The following is a 22,015-nucleotide window of genomic DNA, read 5'->3' as shown; positions in this document are numbered from 1 at the left end:
ACTCTGGCCATCCCCCCCTTAGACACAGCCAATCACGCCTGTATGCAATGCTGGGGATTCAAACCCTGGATCCCAGCAGTAGTGAGCTAGTGTAACTTACCGCTGTGCCACCTCAGCGCCGGTATCTTCGACCTAGATTTTAATTAAAGAATTGAATCCCTTTAATTCTGTGTTGGTTACCGTATTCAGAACGACCTGAATTACATCAGAGAGTAAAAAGTTTGAAATGCGCTGGTGAACTTTGGGCTGAAATGTGATCAGGTCTGGTTCTTTAGTAATTGCTAACACATGTAAGAGCGGAAATGAAGCAGAAAAGACATTATGCAAATGAAATTATTATGACGGCGCAATTCATCACGGGCACAGATAATTCGGTTAATGGAATGGGTCATGAATCAGAATGATTTTCTTCCTCCGCTGCACTCTGAACGAGCGCCTGTAATGCGCCAGACCTCCAGTCTCCTCCTCCCAGCAGATAAATGACCGCCAAACAGGACGTCACTCACTTCAAAACCCAACGCAACCGTTTAGGGAATCGGACACGTCCCCAAACTCTGTCCCCTTCTCGTTCCCTTTGCTGCTACATTAAAAGTGACACAAATCCTAATTTGTTCCCTATATGTGACCCGAATTTGTATTTTTATGAATGTAGGCGCATTTATAAAACACCCAATCTGATATTCACAACAATGATCAACAGAAGGAAGGAAGGATTTTGTTAAACTGTACACGTGCATTTTATCAGCTCCATTTACCATATAGAAGCACTTTGTAGTTCTACAATTACTGACTGTAGTCCATCTGTTTCTCTGCATGCTTTGTTACCCCGCTTTCACCCTGTTCTTCAATGGTCAGGACCCCCACAGGACCCCCACAGGACCCCCACAGAGCAGGTATTATTTAGGTGGTGGATCATTCTCAGCACTGCAGTGACACTGACATGGTGGTGGTGTGTTAGTGTGTGTTGTGCTGGTATGAGTGGATAAGACACAGCAGTGCTGCTGGAGTTTTTAAACATCTCACCGTCACTGCTGGACTGAGAATAGTCCACCAACCAAAAATATCCAGCCAACAGCGCCCAGTGACCACTGATGAAGGTCTAGAAGACGACCGACTCGTCAGCAGCAGCAGCAGTAGATGAGCGATCATCTCTGACTTTACATCTACAAGGTGGACCAACTAGGTAGGAGCGTCTAATAGAGTGGACAGTGAGTGAACACGGTGTTTAAAAACTCCAGCAGCACTGCTGTGTCTGATCCACTCATACCAACACAACACACACTAACACACCACCACCATGTCAGTGTCACTGCAGTGCTGAGAATGATCCACCACCTAAATAATACCTGCTCTGTGGTCCTGTGGGGTCCTGACCATTGAAGAACAGAATGAAAGGGGGCTAACAAAGTATGCAGAGAAACAGATGGACTACAGTCAGTAATTGTAGAACTACAAAGTGCTTCTATATGGTAAGTGGAGCTGATAATGGAGAGTGAGTGTAGAAACAAGGAGGTGGTTTTAATGTTATGGCTGATCAGTGTATATGACAAATAATATAATAGTAATAATTAAATATGACGTTCTTCTTCTTATTATTATTTTTCTTAATTAATTAAATAATTAATATTACACCATGTGCTGGTTGTATTGTTGGATTTGAACTGGAATGCTCAGCACACCATCATATCTCCAGTAAAACAGACCTTATGGTGAGGATGCGATGTGTACAAGGCTGAGCAACTTTATGACCAATTATAAAGCCGGCGCTCGTTTATTGCTCTCCGGCGGGTAATAAGACGCCGTTCTGCAGTAATTACTTCGGCTCCATCAAAACCAGAGCCTGAGATTCCGAGAGTGGCTTTAGTTTAGAACAAACGGACATTAAACCGGATGTTTTATTTCGTGTTATATGTATTTATCAATTTTTAAGCTTATTTACATTGAGAAGCATTTCGGATTTAAGAGTTCCGTCTTTATTTTCTGAACATCATCGTTTTGGAGGAGGATCTGTCTACGCTTAGTGCTCGGAGCTCTCAGTGGGCGCGCCTGATGCCTTGTGGCCGTGCTGAGAGTCCATTAGCTGCAGTCCCGCAGGCTCCAGACGGGCCAGATCGATGGACTCGGCCTGTCACTTTTCATTTGGACGATTTTTATTTATTTATTTTTATTTTTTTAGATGCATAAAGCTTTCTTGCTTCATTAGCCACGGAGAGACGGTGTGGAGGCGAACACGGCGCTGCCAGACGGTGCGGTACGCGCACCCCCTAAAACTCTTTATGGTGACACTCCATCAGCCGGCGGCGTGACGGCTCCGGGGTTTAGAAATGATTCCCTGTTTTTATTGCGAGTACAGCGCGTTACTCGTGGCTGTTTAATCAAAACCTTTGCTCTGATATTTTTTGGTCGATCTCGAGGGTTCTGCGTATTACAGAAGCAAATCCTGACTTAAATGTCATTATTATTTATTTGTAAATGTTGTACTATTACTGACGTTAATACAGCCATAATGCCAGTGCTGCCTGTCATCTTAGAGGGTTTTCAGTGGTACTGGCATTTAATAACATTTCTAGATGTTATATTTTGGTGCTGTGCTCAGGGTGACTTTTGTAGACGGTGTCCAGCAGTAATGAAGCATTAAGGAACGGGGCAGGCCAAATTATTATGACCGGTCGTCTAATTTGCTGTCCAAACACCTCTGACCTGAAGAGACTTGGACTCCACAAAACCTCTGAAGGTGCACTGTGAGAAATGAAATGCTGGGGCACTAGTGCTGACATCTCCAACTGGTGACAGGATCCCAATCCCAATATATATTGTGATTACGGCCTTGCTGTGACAGTGTTCGACAATAAACTTGACCTGATTTACCATGGGTAACCTGTACCTACCTGTCCTGTCATGAATGGAACCAAAATGTAAAACATGATGTCAGAATCCTAATAAACAAGCTCAGAGGGAAGGGGGGGGGGGGGGGCAGAAGGAAGGATGGATGGGTGGAAGGAAGGACAGAATGAGGGAAGGTAGGGCAAAGGGATGGAAGGACAATATAAAAGAGGGAAGGAAGGATGGATGGACAGATGAAAGGATGGCAGAAAAACAAAGGGAGGACTGACATACGGAAGGAAGGAAGCAAGGACGGGAGGACAGGAAAAGCAAGGAAGGGAGGATAGACACAAGGACAAAAAGAAGGAAGGGAGGGAGGATGGATGGAGGGATGGTCAGACGAATGAAAGGATGGAAGTAAAAAAAAAGGAAGGGAGGACAGGAATTAGGGAGGGAGAATGAATGAACAAAGGGAGGATAGAAGAGAGACAGAAGGTTGGAAGAAGGATGGAAGGGAGGCAGGATGGATGGACAGAGAGATAGATAAAAGGATGGAAGAAAAAAAGAAAGGGTCAAAAAGAAGGAAGGGAGGACAGAAGGAAAAAAAGAAGGAAGCAAGGACAGGAGAAAGAAAGGGAGGACAGAATACATAAACAAAGAGGATGGACAGACAGAAGTAAGGAAGGATGGATAGAAGGGTGGAAGGAGAGGAGGAGGAGGAAAGGAGGGTATAGAGGACATAAGGTTGGAAGAAGGAAGTAAGGGAGGCAGGATGGATGGAAAGAGAGATAGATAAAAGGATGGAAGAAAAAAAGAAAGGGTCAAAAAGAAGGAAGGGAGGACAGGAGGAAGGGAGGAAGGAAGGAAGAATCGACTGACAGAAGGAAGGGAGGGTGGATGAAAGGTGGGAAGGAGGATATAGATGACAGAAGGACAGAAGAAGGATGAAAGGAAGGGAGGATAGATGGATGAAAGGATGGAAGAAAAAGAAGGAAGGAAAGATTAACAGACAGAAGGAAGGAAGGAAGCAAAGACGGGAGGACAGGAATAAGTAACAGAGGATGGATGGACGGGTGGAAGGAAGGAAGGAAGGATTGAAGGGAGGACAGAAGTAAAAAAAGAAGGGAGGATGGACAGAATGATGAAAAGAATCAACAAAAAGATAGATGGAAGGAATGGAGTATGAATGAAAGGGGGAAGGAAAGGAGAAAGGAAGGAAGGAGGGTATAGAGGACAGAAGGACAAAAGAAGGATGCAAGAAAAGGAAGGATGGATGGAGAGAATGAAGGAAGGTAGGAAGGGCAGGAGGAAGGAAGGGGGCAGGATGGCAGGAGGACAGGATAAAGGAAAGGTCTATGGATGGACAGAAGGAAGGGAGGAAGGATGGGAGAGAAGGACGGGAGGACAAAATGAAAGAAGGGAGAAAGTATGGGAAGGAGGAGGGCGGTAATATGGAAGGAAGGGAGGACAGGATTAAGGACGTAAGGACGGATGGACAGATGGAAGGAAGGACAATAGGACAGGATTAAGGAAAGGATGATGGATGGACAGACGGAAAGAAGGGAGGAAGGATGGGAGGGTGGAGAGTGGTAATATGTAAGGAAGGGAGGACAGGATTAAGGACGTGAGGACGGCTGGACAGATGGAAGGAAGGACGGTAGGACAGGAATAAAGAAAAGCGGAAGGACGTGAGGACGGACCTTATTAGACACGGAGGAGCTTGAGGTGTTCCGAGCGCAGGAGATTCACTAAACCTGGGGAACAATCTGGTTTAGGAGCTCGACTAGATCTTCTGATTTTATTTACTCTTCTCCCCCCGGGGAGGAACTATTTCTGAAGACATGCAAGCCAGCAAATAGACGGTAAAAGAGAGGATGAGGAGCTAAGTACCTGAGGAAGAACATGGCAAACATGGCACAGTAAAGAGGAGTATCAGCTCCCATCGCTCCCCGCTCGTAACTCCGATTTAACGAAGGGCTGCAAGACAGATGCGTCCAATTACATTTGCTGCTCAGCCAAATTTGGACTTAATGAAGGTCGAGTGAGGGAGAAGAAAAACGCTCGTGTTTTAGAACCAGGTCTTAATGTGTTGCCAGAGTTTCCAATTTAAAGGCGCACCGGGTAAAACTGAGGGGTTATGAGGCGAATTACGATCCCGCGGCCGGTAGAGTAGGTGCAGCACAGTAACGTGCGTCCTGAGGACCTGGGTTCAGTCTTTACCTCCAGTCACTGTCAGGAGTCTGCCATAATTTATTAACATGAACAAATGCTCAAAAGTAATTAGACACCTGACCATGAGCTTGTCAGACATATAACAAATAAATAAACAAATAAAATTACCTCACAGTGAGACGGAAAAATATTCAATACCTGTTACATTTGTGACATTTAGCCGATGCTTTTACCCAAAGAGCACAGTTTGAGCAATTGAGGTTTAAGGGCCTCACTCAGGGGCTCAGCAGTGGCAGCTTGGTGGTAGTTGGACTTGAACAGGCAACCTTATGATTACTAGCCCAGTACCTTGACCACTGAGCTACCGCTGTCCTGCTGTGTTGCCTTTCTTCCTTTCTTCCTTGCGAATCTCCTTCCGAACTTCCTTCCAAACTTCCGAACTTCCTTACGAATGAACAAACTCCTTCCTTTCTTCCTTCTTTTCTTCCTTCCTTCCTTCCAAACTTCCTTTCTTCCTTCTGAACTTCCTTCATTCCAAACTTCCTTTGAACCTCCTTCCTTCCTTCTTCCCTTCTCTTTGCTTTTTTTTATTGGAGGTAATTGTGCTGCATCGCCACCATGCTGCAGAAAGCTCATTACTGTCTTGTTAATAATCTGAGGCATCTAAATACTTTCGTTCCCTTATCAATGTCAGATGAATGAACGCACAGACCCGACTCTCCTGAACCTCAGGAGCAGAATATTTAACACCCCACCCTCGGTGCCCGAGCTCAGATGGCATTCTGTCTGCTCAGCGAAATGAAGCTGCATCCTCATTCATTAATTACGCTGCTTTTTAGCGCGCGTCGTTAGCACACGCATTGTTAGTTCACGTCCTCGTCTTTATTTGGTCCTTCGCCGTCGGGCACAAAAAACTGGAACAAAAGGGCGCGATTGTAAATCAGAAACGCTAACCTTGTGTCGCCGCCGCTACCTATTTTCAGGGCTGCAAATTGCGCGACATAATTAGCTCTTCAGCAGCACCCAACGCCACTTTTTTAGGGTTTTCAGGTGCAGCTCGGACGCCGAGCCAATTAAATTAAAGCTGACGATGAGCTTTAGTGTTTACAAGTGGGTCAGCGCAGCGGCGTGAAGGGCAGCGAACATAACCGAGCGTGGAACTCTTAGCAAACGCTTTATTGTTCCGTTCCCGCCGTGGTTTTATTAGAATTTGTTTAAGTCCAGTTTACAGGCGCATTAAAGTTCCTGTTTATAAAATAATGAGGAGAGAACAAACATGAGAATAAAAACCCTCAGCCCCCATTAAAACCCACTTAAGCTCTTATTGATTTAAACACCGCGCTGTAAACACCCGAGCGTTATAAACACCCGAGCGTTATAAACTTTAAAAGCTTTCAGTTTGCTGACAGACACTTATTCCGAGGACCAATAAAAACTTTAACCGACTATTAGCACCTTAAATCACCGCGGGAGCGTTTATGAGATGTTTTATGTTTCATTTTGGGTGGTGGATCAAGTTTTGGGATCAAAGGTAATTCCCGGGGATCAACCGGTCTTCCCACTGTTGTTGTTGTTGTTGTTATTATTATTATTATTAAATTATTATTATTGTTGGTATTATAATTTTTATTATTATTATTTTATTCTCATTATCATTGTCATTATTATTATTTATTTATTATTATTATTATTATTATTAATTGTTTAACTAACTAATACATTTTTTAAACTATTAAATACATACTTATTTTATTTCTTTATTTGTTTGTTTCCTTATTTCTTTTTTTATTTGTTTCATTCTTTATTTGTTTATTTATTTATTTATTTATTTGTTTTGTTTGTTTGTTTCTTTTTTTCTTTCTCTATTTTTTATTTATTGGTTTGTTTGTTTTTCTTTCTTTCTTTTTATGTATTTGTTTCTGTCTTTGTTTTTTATTTATTTATTTGTTAGTTTTTATCTGTTTATTTCTGTATTTATTTGTTAGTTTTTATTTATTTATTTATTTATGTAGTTATTTGTTTATTTTTTATTATTTCTGTATTTATTTATTTCTGTATTTATTTGCATTTCTTTCTTTCTTTCTTTCTTTATTTATTTATCTGTTTGTTTTTTATTTATTTATTTATTTATTTGTTAGTTTGTTTTGTGTGACTGAATAATTCAAAGATAGGGCGGCACGATGACTTGCTGAGCATCATTGTCACTTTACAGTAAGAAGGTCCTGGGTTCAATTCTCAGGTGTATTCTGTGTGGAGTTGTGCATGTTCTCCCCGTGTCTGTGTCCGGTTTCCTCCCACAGTAAGACGTGCAGTCAGGGCAGCATTAAGTGCGTTTTACAGATGATGTGAGTATAAAAAACTGATTGTTCGTCTCAGTTCTGAAACTCTCACCTACAGTCGACTGTTTTTGCACTGCAGCTTTTTATTATTTATTATTATTTTTAAAGCCTGAGTTTAACAGAGTTGTTATTATTTCCTCCTCATCGTATTAACCTGTGTGGAAATGGAACTGAAAGTGCGCGGTGCTAAAGCTAATTCCTTCCTCGGGGGAGCGGAATTTCTCGATTGAAACTTGAAAGCAGCGTTAAATTCTGAACCAGCTCCGGGGTTTGTTTTAAACATCACTGTTTTAGGTGGATCAGGGTTCTGTATTATCATACCAGTACCAGCGTTCTGCAGCGTTCTGCATTATCATACCAGTAACAGCGTTCTGCAGCGTTCTGCATTATCATACCAGTACCAGCGTTCTGCAGCGTTCTGCATTATCATACCAGTACCAGCGTTCTGCTCGTTTACTCTATTACTGCGTGATTCAGACCGCGGCTGTGCTGCAGTTACTGTAGTTTTGCCATGAAATCATGTTTGACTTTATTCTGTAAATACCTTATATTAAATCATGTAGCCAAAAGTATTTGGATACCCGACATTGAGCTTGCTGGACATCCTGTGGGATCTTTACAGCTGTAACAGCAGCCACTCTTCTGTGAAGGCTTCTCACAAGACTTTGAATGCCTGTATGTCTGTGGGAATTTGTGCTCATTCAGTCAAAAGATGATGTTGGTCAATAAAACCTCAGTTGATGTTCCGATTCATTCCACAATTGTTGAGTGGGGCTGAGGTTTTATTTTTTTATTTTAATAACGTCCCTCTTGTTAAACTTTTCCTGTAACACTTCATACAACTTCTACAGTTTAGAAAGTTCTGCTCTGGTCTGTAAGTCTGGTGTGTTATATGTGAGTGTCCTTCAGCTCAGTGTGTGTGTGTGTGTGTGTGTGTGTGTGTGTGTGTGTGTGTGTGTGTGTGTGTGTGTGTGCGTCCGAACCCGAGGCTCGGTCCTCCGTGTCCTCTGTCCGCCCTCACACTTCCCTCCGTGCACTTCTGCCGGAGTTCCTGCTGCTTGTTTATCTTCTCGTCTCTGAATCCTGGTTGCATAAATCCAGCGCTCTCTCGGCTATCGGCTGAGCGCCGCTCCGTAAAGACGCCGTTAAACCGCCGCTGTAGATAAGAGAGTCGGAGAGGAGATAAGACCAGGCTGGAGGAGAGAACCAGATCGATGGATTCACGTTCTGACTTGCTGGGGTTCGAGGTTTTAGTTTGCAGACGTTTCTCTATGAGGCTGTTGCAGATTTGAGGGGTGGAAAGTTGATATAAATGCCCAAAGTTTAGGACTGAGATGGTCCAACAAGCTCCTGGTTGGGTGAATAATAATAATCATAATAATAATCATAATCATAATCATAATCATAATCATAATAATAATAATAATAATAATAATAATAATAATAATAATATACTCCTATACTGCTAGGACTAAACCTCTAGGACTAAACTCCTAGGACTAAACCCCTTATACTGCTTGGACTAAATCTCCAGTACTAAACCACTATACTGCTAGGACTAAACCCCTATACTGCTAGGACTAAACCCCTATACTGCTAGGACTAAACCCCTATACTGCTAGGACTAAACCTCTAGGACGAAACTCCTAGGACTAAACCCCTATACTGTTAAAACTGAACCTCTAGGACTAAACCTTTATACTTCTAGGACAAAAAAAAATAAAAAAAATTTGTTGTGCACTGTGCAATGACAATAAAGGCATTCTATTCTATTCTATTCTATTCTAAACCACTTGAACTAAATCCCTATACTGCTAGGACTAAACCCCTAGGACTAAACCCCTATACTGCTAGGACTAAACCTCTAGGACGAAACTCCTAGGACTAAACCCCTATACTGCTAGGACTAAAACTCTAGGACTAAAGCCCTATACTGCTAGAACTAAGGCCCTAGAACTAAATCCCTATGCTGCTTAGACTAAATCTCTAGGACTAAACCCCTATACTGCTAGGACTTAACCTCTAGGACTAAACTCCTAGGACTAAACTCCTATACTGTTAAAAGTAAACCTCTAGGACTTAACCCCTATACTGCTAGGACAAAATCTCTAGGACTAAACCCCTCATACTGCTAGGACAAAATCTCCAGGACTAAACCCCTATACTGCTAGGACTAAACCCCTAGGACTTAACCCCTATACTTGTTTCAGCCTTGCTTTAGTGTTTGATGTTGCCCCGTGGTCCCGTAGGAACGGCTTTACCTCCTCCTGTACACTTATTTAGGGATGGTACAACAACAGTACCCCACTCGACTTGACTCGGGGTGTCGTGGTTCGCTCTCACGTGCAGGAGTACCAGGTAAAAAAGCCAGACCAGACAATTACAGTCGAGCTCCGAGGGAAAATCATTTCACCCGCCGCGGGGGCAGCCGAACGCTCTCGCGCCGCCGCCGAGTCCCCTGATGGCTTTCTAATAATTGCTTTCAAAATTGCTGTCCTTTACTGCAACACGGCGTTTATAAAGCAAATCAAATGGAGATAAAGTGAAGCTGCCGTGAAGTGAATGACCGAACCTGCCTGAGGAGGCGTCCAGAAGGACAGAGAGTAGACAATAAAGCTGCCTCTACGTTACAGGGACAAAAGTATTTGGACACTTATTGGACCTACAGATGCGGATCAGAACATTATAGATCCACCACTTTAGAGAGGATTCTAATAAGACCTGGAACTCATACGGCAGGTTATTTAGACGCACTACTTATTATGAGATTATGTCACCACAGTTTTAGCTTACTAGACTAACACAGTTAGCCTCAGGCCGTTCAAACTGAGTTGAGATACCTAAACGGCAAAGGAATACAGAGAGCATAGCGTGGTCCTCCGTTTGTTTTAAAGCTCTCTGTAAGAATCGGAAACGTCTCAATTCAAAAGGTTTTGGAGGTGCGAAGAAACTGAAGGAAGGAGAATTATGTGGACGCTGGGAGAACATGCCTGAGTCCTTACAGACACTTACCCAAGGCAAGTTTCAAACCCCGAGGCAGGTCGGTAAGTGAATTGGTCAGCAGGTGACCATTAAATGATCGTTCTGGTGGACTCGTACCTTCACACTCTGCTGTATGGAGTTCGTGGAGCTGTCGACTTGTCCTCCTGTAAGCAACAGATCAGTGACGTTTTTTTAAATAATAATAATAATATAAAAGAATAAAGATTATTACACTTGATGCTCCGTTTTTAGGAAGTAAAAGTGTCACATTTCTGCCGTCTCTGGAACCGAAATGCTAAAAGAGCCCTGCAGCCGCCCCCCTCGCCCCCCTCCACCACCGTACCTGCTGGTCTGTCAGGTATTGATGGGCTAAATCCACCATAAAAGGCCAGCGCCGAACCCTTTGTGCACTAAACCATTGTCTCCGAGTCGGCTGTCGGAGTTATTAATCCCTTTCCTTTTCTATAAAAGGTCTCTCTGGACGCGGTACACGTCCGTGCGATGGTCTGCGCCCCGCTGATCGCTTTCATTACTCCCACCTCACTACCTGCCGTCTGTTTTCATTACACATGGATTTTCATACAGATTCTTCTATAATCTGGGCTGATCGAGAGTCATCAGGATGAAGCTGGGAGTGTGTAAAGCTGAACTGGTTTCTACTGGAGTACTCTAGTATTCAATACTATATACAATACAGTACTATACTGTACTATACTATACTGTACTGTACAGGACAATACAGTACAGTACAACACAATACAACATCATACAATACTATGGCAGTTGAAGGCAGTTGTAGCCTAGCGGTTGAGGTATACTATACTATACTATACTGTACTATACTATACTGTACTATACTAAACTATACTATACTGTACTATACTATACTGTACTATACTAAACTATACTATACTGTACTAAACTAAACTAAACTAAATAATACAATACTGTGCTGCACTATACATTACTATGCTATGCTATACTATACTAAACAATATAGTACCGTACTGTACTATACATTGCTATACTATACTAAACTAAACAATGCAATACTGCACTGAACTATACATTACTATGCTATGCTATACTAAACAATACTATACTATACTATACTATACTATACTAAACAATACAGTACTGTACTGTGCTATACATTACTATACTATACTAAACAATACTGTGCATTACTATACTATACTAAACTAAATAATACAATACTGTACTACTATTATTTAGTTTAGTATAGTATAGTATAGTAATGTACAGTATTGTTTAGTATAATATAGTATTATTTAGTATAGTAGATTATAGCATAGTAATGTATAGTGCAATACATTACTATGCTATAATCTACTATACTAAATAATACTAAACTATACTAAACAATACTGTACATTACTATACTATACTAAACAAAATAATACAATAATGCACTGCACTATACCTTACTATGCTGTAATCTACTATACTAAACAATACAATGCTTTACTGTACTATACATTACTATAGTATACTATACTAAACAATACTGTACATTACTATACTAAACTAAATAATACAATACTGTACTGCACTATACATTACTATGCTATACGATACTATACTAAACAATACAATACTGTAAATGTAAATATTATATTATACTGCACTGCATTGTACTGTACTGTACAGTACTATACAACACAATACTACATTTAATGCATTGTATTGATGAACTGGCCTTGAAACCTGTGAGAATGGCTAAGATTGGTTTCCCAGTGGTTCGTCAGTACTGGAGGTTGGAACAGATGAACCGCTGTAATGCGGCGGCCTGGTTGGGGTTCGGTTCTTCGCTGGATTATATAGCACAATACAGTGGGAGAGAAAACTTCACCATCCAGATCCGTTATGGCTCCTGGGAGAGCCGGTCCTCTACATCTCTCACTTTAATTGAACTCGTGATGCATCACCGACCTCGGGGAATGGCGCCGGGATCCGCTAATGGAAGCAGCAGATAAATAGTCTGTGTCGATTGTTCTTTTTTTATTTTTTTATTTATTATCTTTTTTTTTTTGTGTTTTACTGGTTTTCTTTTCTCCCACCTGGAGAGACAATAAAAGAAAGAGAAATAGGTTTATTTATATATTTCATTGCTCTCCTGGTGCTGGAAATAGGGCAGAACGTGTTCAGGTGGGTCAGGAGAGACTCTCAGAGACTCTCAGAGTCAGATAAACCATAAATAATAATAATAATAATAATAATAATTAATAATAATAATAATACAATATATAATAATAATAATAATAATAATATTTAGCACTTTTGACTTTTTAATGACTAAAACAGTTACCTCATAGCAAGATGGTCCTGGGTTGGCTAGTCAGGGTCCTTTCTGTGTGAAGTTTGCATGTTCTCCCTGTTTCTGTGTGGGTTTCCTATGGGTGCTCCGGTTTCCTCCCACAGTCCAAAGACACACAGTCCAAGAGACCAGACTGATGTGTGTGTGTGTGTGTGTGTGTGTGTGTGTGTCTTTTACAATGAATCAGACCCACCGCGACCCTGACCAGGATAAAGTAGTGGTAAAACAGACAATGAATGAATGAATGAATAAATGCATGGCTGTGTCACATGCTGAAGTCATTTGCGTCCTGGCACACACACACACACACACACACACACACACACACACACCATGCACAACATGACACAACAGGACAAAAGGTGTGTGGACATGTGACCATCAGCTTGTTGGACAGTCCGTTCCAAAACCACATGCATTAATATGAGGCTCTTTGTGCACAGGAACATGACAGAACGTAAATATTATGCCTCAAACACCTGAAGTCAGTAGGGGTGTCCACATACTTTTGGCCATGTGACAGGAGCTGATAAACTGGGTACAGTGTGCCCCTCTGATATGCGCCCGTCTCATGTTTGTGTTTGTGTTGTTGCAGTTCTGGAGCAGAAGCAGGAGTCGGTGGAGGCTTTAGTCCAGAGGATTAAAGACAGTTTCCGCTCCAACTCCCCCATGGAGATCACACACTTCCAAAACGCCACACACAGCTCGTCCACCAGCCGAAAACGAGGACCCGCCGTACACAACAGAGGTGAACGTGCTCTCTTTGATCTAAGCGTGGTTGGTATGCAGACAGGTGGACGAATGTGGGATTTTTATTCATATTAAAAAGCAAAAGTATCACAGAGCTGATGAGAAAATCTGTAGCTGCTGTAGAGGGTCTGATCCCAAAAAACTGGAATCCTTTCCTTCCTCAGACACCTCATGTGGTACCGCGCCCACATCCCAGTTTAACCTCTCAGATCCAGTCCAGATCCATGATAAGGTTTTCATCTGGTGAAAGTCGCTACAAAAAATGGTGACGGATTTTACTGTAAACAAACACGGGCTGTGAGATCAGACCTTCTAACACCAGAGCACAAACAAACACGGGCTGTGAGATCAGACCTTCTAACACCAGAGCACAAACAAACACGGGCTGTGAGATCAGACCTTCTAACACCAGAGCACAAACAAACCTGCATCAGTAACATTTCTAAAATAAATGTTTCAGAAATATTACTATCACTACCTTTACTATTATTACTACTGTTACTCCTATTGCTAGTACTACTACTCTATTACTACTAGTATTACTATAAATACTACTACTACTACTACTACTAGAATTACTATCAATACTACTACTATTACTACTACTAATGTTACTAGTATTACTACTAGTACTCCTATCACTACACTGTAAAAAATCCTTGTTTGGTTATGTTATGAGAATGTAAAAATAAATGTTGGCACAACATGAATTATGGAAATAGTTGGTCCAAGAACAAAAAATGTGTTGTGCCGTCAGCTGTAGTAGTTTTACTCTTCAACTTAAAATGTTAGGTTCAGTAAACGAGTACAACTGTTTTCACTCAACATTTCAATGAGGAAACTTCTGCGCATGCGCTCCAGAGGGACGTCTTCGCGCCAGTTTTTATGGAGAGAAGAGGACTTTCAAACAACAACCGTTTTATATTAACGAGGAGATTTCAAACAAACAGTAAGTATCTTAACATCATTACATCTTATTCACGAACTGAAACTGAACTGAAAGCTGCACAGAGGACGTTTCCATCATTTTAATATGTTTTAAACGTTACTCCACATGCCACCACTACCTCTTTTACTTTGGTCTGAATTAGAGATGCATGAGTACCGATACTGGTATCGGGTATTTGCCCGATACCTCACTCATTAACTCGTACTCGTACTCGCAAACGAGGCTCCGATACTAAACATCCGATACCGTGTGCCTAGTGCACGTTGCTGCGTTATGCCTGGTTCACTCTACACGATTTTTGCCCTGATTTTCGCTCGGCGGCTGGTCGGCGCTAGATTTGCCGGCTCGGGAGCAACTCGGCGTTCGCTCGGCGATCAAAACTCGACTCTCGATCGCTAAGTGTGAACTATCCAACAACTCGATCCGACCGGCTCACAGAGCGCTCGAGTTTTCTAACACGTCAGATATCTGATCTCAGATGTGCGACTGGGAATGAGTGCTCTGTCTAACAGCCAATGAGAACGCAGGATACGGTGTGAGGGGAAACGCAGGAGAGGAGTGTAAACAGGTGGGAGAGGGGGATAATATAAATATTTTTTAAAAGAATTATCTGGTTTCCACGAAACAATTCCACTTCATGATGATAGTACACCATCTGTAGATGTCACTCAGTTAATATCAAGCAATTCTGAAGTATTATTTTTAATTAAAAGGCTTTATATTGTAAAATTTCTATTATTTTAACTCTAGACAGTTATTAAAAATAATTTTCTAGTTTCCACAGAACAATTCCACTTCATAATGATAGTACACCATCTGTAGATGTCACTCAGTTAATATCAAGAAATTATGATGTGTCATTTGAAAATAAATGCTTTTATATTGTCAAATTTCCAATATTTTTTAAAAGAATTATCTGGTTTCCACGAAACAATTCCACTTCATAATGATAGTACACCATCTGTAGATGTCACTCAGTTAATATCAAGCAATTCTGATGTATCATTTTTAATTAAAAGGTTTTATATTGTAAAATTTCTACAGTATTATTTTAACTCTTGACTTATTAAAAATAATTCTCTAGTTTCCACAAAACAATTCCACTTCATGATGATAGTACACCATCTGTAGATGTCACTCAGTTAATATCAAGCAATTCTGATGTGTCATTTTTAAATAAAGGCCTTTATATGACATCTGAGTGACATCTACAGATGGTGTACTATCATTATGAAGTGGAATTTTTCTGTGAAAACTAGAGAATTCCTTTTTAATAACAGTGTATATTAAAAATAATGGAAATTTTACAATATAAAAGCCTTTATTTAGAAATGACACATCAGAATTGCTGTCAGGTTATTACCAACTCTTTTTTTCAAAGCTTGAAATTGTATCCTTAATACAGTTTGCAGGAAGAAATTGGTTTATTTATTTTTAACTTATATATGTATATTTTTTTTAATACATTAATACATTTTAACTGATATATTTATATATTTTAACTGATACATTTATATATATTTTAACTGATATATTTCTATGTTTATAACTGATGTAGACATGTTCAGGTGACTTTTTTTTAATCAGTTTTACCAGACGCTATTACCGTAATGTTTTGTATATGCACATCCTTTGAAACAACGTGGGGACTCATTTGACTGAGCACTTCGAAGTGGAGGCTGGCTTGACCACAGTCATTTTATTAGCATGTCAGTGCTTGTGTTAATATGCAATTTCTTACACATAAATGGGGCTCTGATATTATTATGTGTTCCAGAGGATACAGAAGCATTACAGGACCACAAAGAACATGAAAACAAGGATTCTTGAAGTGGTGAAGGAGAGTGCTGTTTTATCAAGATCACTGTCCAGTGCAGTCAATGTTGCAGTTGTAATTGAAGAAGAAGTAGTAATGGACAACCTGCCCCACTACACTAATGCCTTCAAGACACCAAACCATCGAAACTGGTTTTTATTCCACTTTAAAAATTAGCAATTACATTTAGATGCTAAGTTGACTTGTAATTTGTAGTTGCCCTTGCACCTTAAAAACTACATTTAGGCTCTACTTACATTTTCTAATATAAATTGTTTCAATTACACACTATAACATGTATAACTTGTAATTTGTTTGATGCTTGTGAATGCTGAATGTTTAAAAAAAAATTTATTGTTTATATGATACATGCAAATAAAATGTATTTGTTAAGAATTTACATTTGCTATGCAGTGTTCACTTATTCAGTATATTTTACATGTACTTTGATACTAATTATTAATTAACTGGACTAAACAAATGTAGTTGTCAGAATTGCAAATATATTGTTGGACTAACAAGATGTATTTGATGAATTTCATTGACACAACTTATTTTTTTTAGTTGGTCCTAAATTCTATGGTTGTCAGCAGAACTTAAGTTATGCATTTGAGATAACTTAAATTAGGCCAACTAAAAAAATTAGATGCAACGGGTCACTAAGAATTTTTAAGTTGAAGAGACTTGAAATTTTTTACAGTGTAGTGCTACTACTATTACTACTAGTATTACTGTCAATACTACTACTATTACTACTACTTACTACTGCCTCTACTACGGTTACTACTATCACTGCTACTCCTATTATTAAAGTAACACTAATGCTACTACTACTATTACTACTAGTATTACTGTCAATACTACTACTATTACTACTACTTACTACTGCCTCTACTACGGTTACTACTATCACTGCTACTCCTATTATTAAAGTAACACTAATGCTACTACTACTATTACTACTAGTATTACTGTCAATACTACTACTATTACTACTACTTACTACTGCCTCTACTACGGTTACTACTATCACTGCTACTCCTATTATTAAAGTAACACTAATGCTACTACTACTACTACTACCTCCAGTATTGCTATCACTACTACTATTACTACCACTATTACTACTAATACTACTTCTACCTCTACTACCTATACTACCTATACTATTACTACAGTTATTATTACAATCACTGCTACTATTAATACTACAATCACTACTGTTATTACCACTACCCCTACTATAAATTTTACTACTACTACCACTACTACTATTAATACTACTTTCAGTACTGCTACTACCTCTACTATTACTCTTATTATTACTACCACTACTACTACCTCTACTACTACTACTATTACTACAATAACTACTATTATTGTATTACAACCACTACTACTATTAATACTAATTTCAGTACTGCTAGTACCTCTACTATTACTACTATTATTACTACCGCTACTTCTATCACTACTACTACTAATATTATTTCTACCACTATTATTATCACTATTATTACTATTATTATTAGGGTTTAGAGGGTTTATTATTATTTATGGGTCAGAGTCTCAGTAACGTTTGATGATGTTCTTTGCTGTGTTTAGAAAATCGTTTGATTGGCTGGTAGAACAAGTTGCTCAGCCCACGGATCTTCAGAACTAAATATAGATAAATAAATAAATAAATAAATAAATAAATAAATAAATAAATAAATAAATAAATAAAATCACTGGGCTGAAGAAAAAAAATCTAGTTCATGTTTCCTCTCTCGCTCTGTTTCTCCCTCTTCGTAATAAACTCCGTCCGCGGCCTTTAATTACCGACCCCGGAAAACAAAAGTGCGACTTCAGCACGCCGGCGTCTCCGGTCCGTCGAGGACAACAAGGAGCTAATGGGACGAGCCGGGTTACGGAGCCGGAACTCAATTACGCGTGGTGGAAGTAGGAGGTGGAGTGAGTTCTGGGAAGCAGATTAGGCCATCAGGAGAGAAACGAAGACAAATGCAGAGTGAAATTACAGCTGAGATACGGAGGCGCTCGAGCGGCGGGAGGACGTTTTTAATTTCGGCTCGATTGACGCAGCATTTTTTGGGCTGAGCTGCGGGCGGCCTATCACGGTCCGTGTGTAGATCATGTGGGTGTTAGATCAGAGGGGAAGTTCTTGTGGACTCTAGTCCAAGGACTCCATGTGATGGATGTCAAGACGGGAGACCCATAAAAACTACAGACTAAGAGCAAGACCAATCCAAGCCCAAGAACAATAGCAGCCAGAACAAGACTATGACAAGACTGTATATTTGATACTAAAATAGGATTCATCTCAGCTAAGACCAAGACTACAACTAAGACTAACCAGTGAGTGTAGTAACCTAGTAACTAGGTGAGTGTAGGTCAAGACTAGTAGCCATATTAATCGAGATGAGAGGAAGACCCAGACAGACTACAGACTAAGACCAAGACCAATCCAAGCCCAAGGACAATAGCAGCCAGTACAAGTCTACGACAAGACTAAGACCATGATAAGAATATTTGGTACTAAGACCAAGACTACAACTAAGACTAATCACTGCCAAGTGAATGCAGGTCAACACTAGTATCTTTATCAACCACAGTGAGAGCAAGACCCAAACAGACTACAGACTAAGAGCAAGACCAATCCAAGCCCAAGAACAGTTGCAGCCAGTACGAGACTATGCCAAGACTAAGACCTTTGATAAGACCATGATATTTGGCTCTAAGACCAAGACAACAACTAAGACTAACTATTGCCAAGTGAGTGCAGGTCAAGACTAGTATCTTTATCAACCACAGTGAGAGCAAGACCTGTACAGACTACAGACTAAGACCAAGACCAATCCAAGCCCAAGAACAATTGCAGTCAGTACAAGACTACGACAAGACTAAGACCATGATAAGACAATTGATAAGATGATAAGAATATTTGGTACTAAGACCAAGACTACAACTAAGACTAACCAGTGCCAAGTGTGTGCAAGGCAGGACTAGTAGCTTTATCAACCACAATGAGAGCAAGACCTGTACAGACTACAGACTAAGACCAAGACCAATCCAAGCTCAAGAACAATCCGAGCTTTTTTCTTGTGGATTTATTTGTTTGTTTGTTTGTTTGTTTGTTTGAAGCGGCACCCGTCAGTAAGGTTGAGTCTTTGAGGAGCAAAGATATGGTTTGCAATCAAATTAATTTCTAAATACATGTAAAACACAGTTTTATTTATTTATTTATTTGTTTATTTAAGGCAACATAGCCTGTGTGAATGCGTCACACCATCGTTCACCACGACGACACCGTGGCGTTCACACCTTTCACGTGATACGCAGCAGAAACACGTCCTGCTGGCTGCGCGAACGAACGCAAAGCGAATTCCTGAAGATTATTTACATGTTTTGTCATGTTGAGATGCGAGAAGATAAAAACAGGAAGGAAACGGGTTCATGAATCTTTATCGCTTCCATCGAACGCAGCGTTAAATCTTATTAAAGAGCCACGGAGCCACGACGAGCGATTCCAGGATCAGTAAACGTCAGATCGCTAGATATCGCTGTCTTAATGCACACCCGGTCTCCTTATTACACAGCTCAGTAGTCGCATTTTACATCGTCCTACACTCCCGAGAAGAGGGCGTGTCTAAATTCTTAGATTCGCTTAAAATGCTCCTACTGAGTGATGATCTGACTGAATGACGAGGGAGCGTCCGACGCCTCCTCAGCGCTGAAGCGGTGCGATCCCAGCATTCAGTGCGGCACGACTTTTCTCACAATAAACTACAAACGTGGCGGACGTATCAATGTGGAGCAACCAACGGAGTTCTAGCGGGTTGTGCCGCCTGAGGGTAACTGTGTTAGCTTGGTAAGCTAAAACTGCGGTGACGTCTAAGTAGAGCGTCTAAATAATCTGCCTCATGAGCTCCATGTCTTATTAGAATCCTCTCTACTGAGGCAGCTGATCAGGTAGGCAGGAGGCAGCAAGGCAGCTCACTAGGTTTCAAACAGACCCTGTGTGTCTTATGGTTGGATTGACTGAATGGGCACAAATTCCCACAGACAAAGTCATTTAAATTCTTGTGAGCAGCTTCTCAGAAGAGCTGCTGCTGTTATAGCTAAAAAACAGACGTCCGACAAGCTCACAGTCAGGCGTCCAAATACTTCTGGCTGTAAGAGTAAAGGAGTCACGCCCAAGCTCCCTGTCAATCCAAGATGAAAAACTATGGCCTATGACTATGAGTTTGGCATGTTCTCCAATCAGTGTTCTTGCACAGCTGTCTGTTTCCTGACAGTTAAAAGTAGCTGCCATGTTGAGATCAGTTCCTTTTCCTGTCAGACAGAATGAGTGTGACAGCTCTGTGTGTCTTCATTACACACACACACACACACACACACACACACACACACACACACACACACACACACACACACACACACACACGCAGTATAAATATTGCAAACACAGCCCCGCTTTAGTTGAACGTCTCCTCCAGCTCGTCGTTCACGTCTGATGGATTCGGCTCGACAGCCCGCTGTCAGGTCCAGGTTGTAATAGCCCGGCTCAGCCATCGCTCAGCCGTTTACCGCCGCGCCGCCGCCGCAGACGGGTCGGGCCGTTCGCTGATGAGGCAAAAAGTGCCACTCGGCCCATTAATGCAGTCGTTAGGCTGAACGAGCGATTAATCAGGACGCGCCGGGCGTCAGAACGTGAGCGCGTGGATCAGGTGTCGCTCCGAATGTCCCACCTGCTTCAGATCCGTACACGACCATCACTGAGAATCCATCACGAATGACCGAAAGTTTGTGGACGTCTGCAGATGCCCTTTTTACTTAGCAAATTAGATACACTATGTGGACAAAAGTATTGGGACACCCCTTCTAATTAATGAGTACAGATATTTCAAACACACCCATTCCTATCAGATGTAAAAAATCAGTTCATTCAGTCTGTTTTACCACCGCTTTATCCTGGTCAGGGCTGCGGTGGGTGTAATTTACTTGGCGAAAGGTAGGAAACACCCTTAGCTTTTTTTTTTTTATGAAGTGGAAATCTAGTGGAAGTCTAGGAAAAACAACTGCTCAGCCATGATGCCACACAAGCTCACATGATCAGAACGGTTGATGGTTGAAGCACAATGCACAGAAAGGTGCGATTTAGGTCCAGTAATGAGGTAAAATAAATAACTGATAAAGTCATACGAACACATGAACAGAGCGCTCAGGTGGTCCAGATTCGAATCTCAGCAGTACTGTCAGCATACAGTGGCCTATAATCACGACCACTCCTGTCCGAGGGGGGTAGGGGCGACCGAAGCCTGTACGGAACGGTCCGGCCCGACGCGGCTCTGGAGCAGATCTGACGTCGGTGGGATTATCGGAGCTTTAAGCAGATCCTCTCATTACTGTAAACAACCGCCTTGATTAACTCACACGCTCCGGGTGTGTGTGTGTGTGTGTGTGTTTGTGTTTGTGTGTGCTAACCATGCTAAGCTAACACCTTCCTCTCACGGCCTCATGCTGCTGCGCTTTAAACCCTTTGATCAGGACATTAAGCTTCTTAATCATCCAGAGTGAATCGTTTTATTTAAAGATGTTACGGGCCGCACCTCGTTCACAGCTCTGTTCCCGGCTCGTTACCCCAATTTCGGTACCTTTTACACCCCTGTAATTTACGACTTATTCATTTAATCCTTCGGTTCTACTAGCTGATTCATTCAGGTCAGTCCAACACAGGACATCATTTTTAATATAAACATTTGTTCTTTCGTTTGTTCGTTCATGCATTTATTGATCCATTTGTTTGTTCATTTATTCATTTATTTATTTGTTTATTTGTTTATTTG

General features: G+C 41.0%; 1 protein-coding gene across 1 annotated transcript in view; it reads left to right on the top strand.

Moving 5' to 3' along the window:
* Positions 1–22,015, top strand: part of LOC134303423 (astrotactin-2-like) — a 311,971-nt gene that overhangs the window by 117,187 nt on the left and 172,769 nt on the right. Inside the window, exon 4 of the mRNA XM_062988832.1 lies at positions 13,250–13,402. Coding sequence (XP_062844902.1) covers positions 13,250–13,402 — 153 coding nt within the window. The remainder of the gene's footprint in view (positions 1–13,249; positions 13,403–22,015) is intronic.

Source organism: Trichomycterus rosablanca, chromosome 26, assembly GCF_030014385.1.
Source record: "Trichomycterus rosablanca isolate fTriRos1 chromosome 26, fTriRos1.hap1, whole genome shotgun sequence".
NCBI classification, from domain to species: domain Eukaryota; kingdom Metazoa; phylum Chordata; class Actinopteri; order Siluriformes; family Trichomycteridae; genus Trichomycterus; species Trichomycterus rosablanca.
The sequence above is the reverse complement of the archived record's forward strand: the minus strand, read 5'-3'. Positions and strand labels throughout refer to the sequence as shown.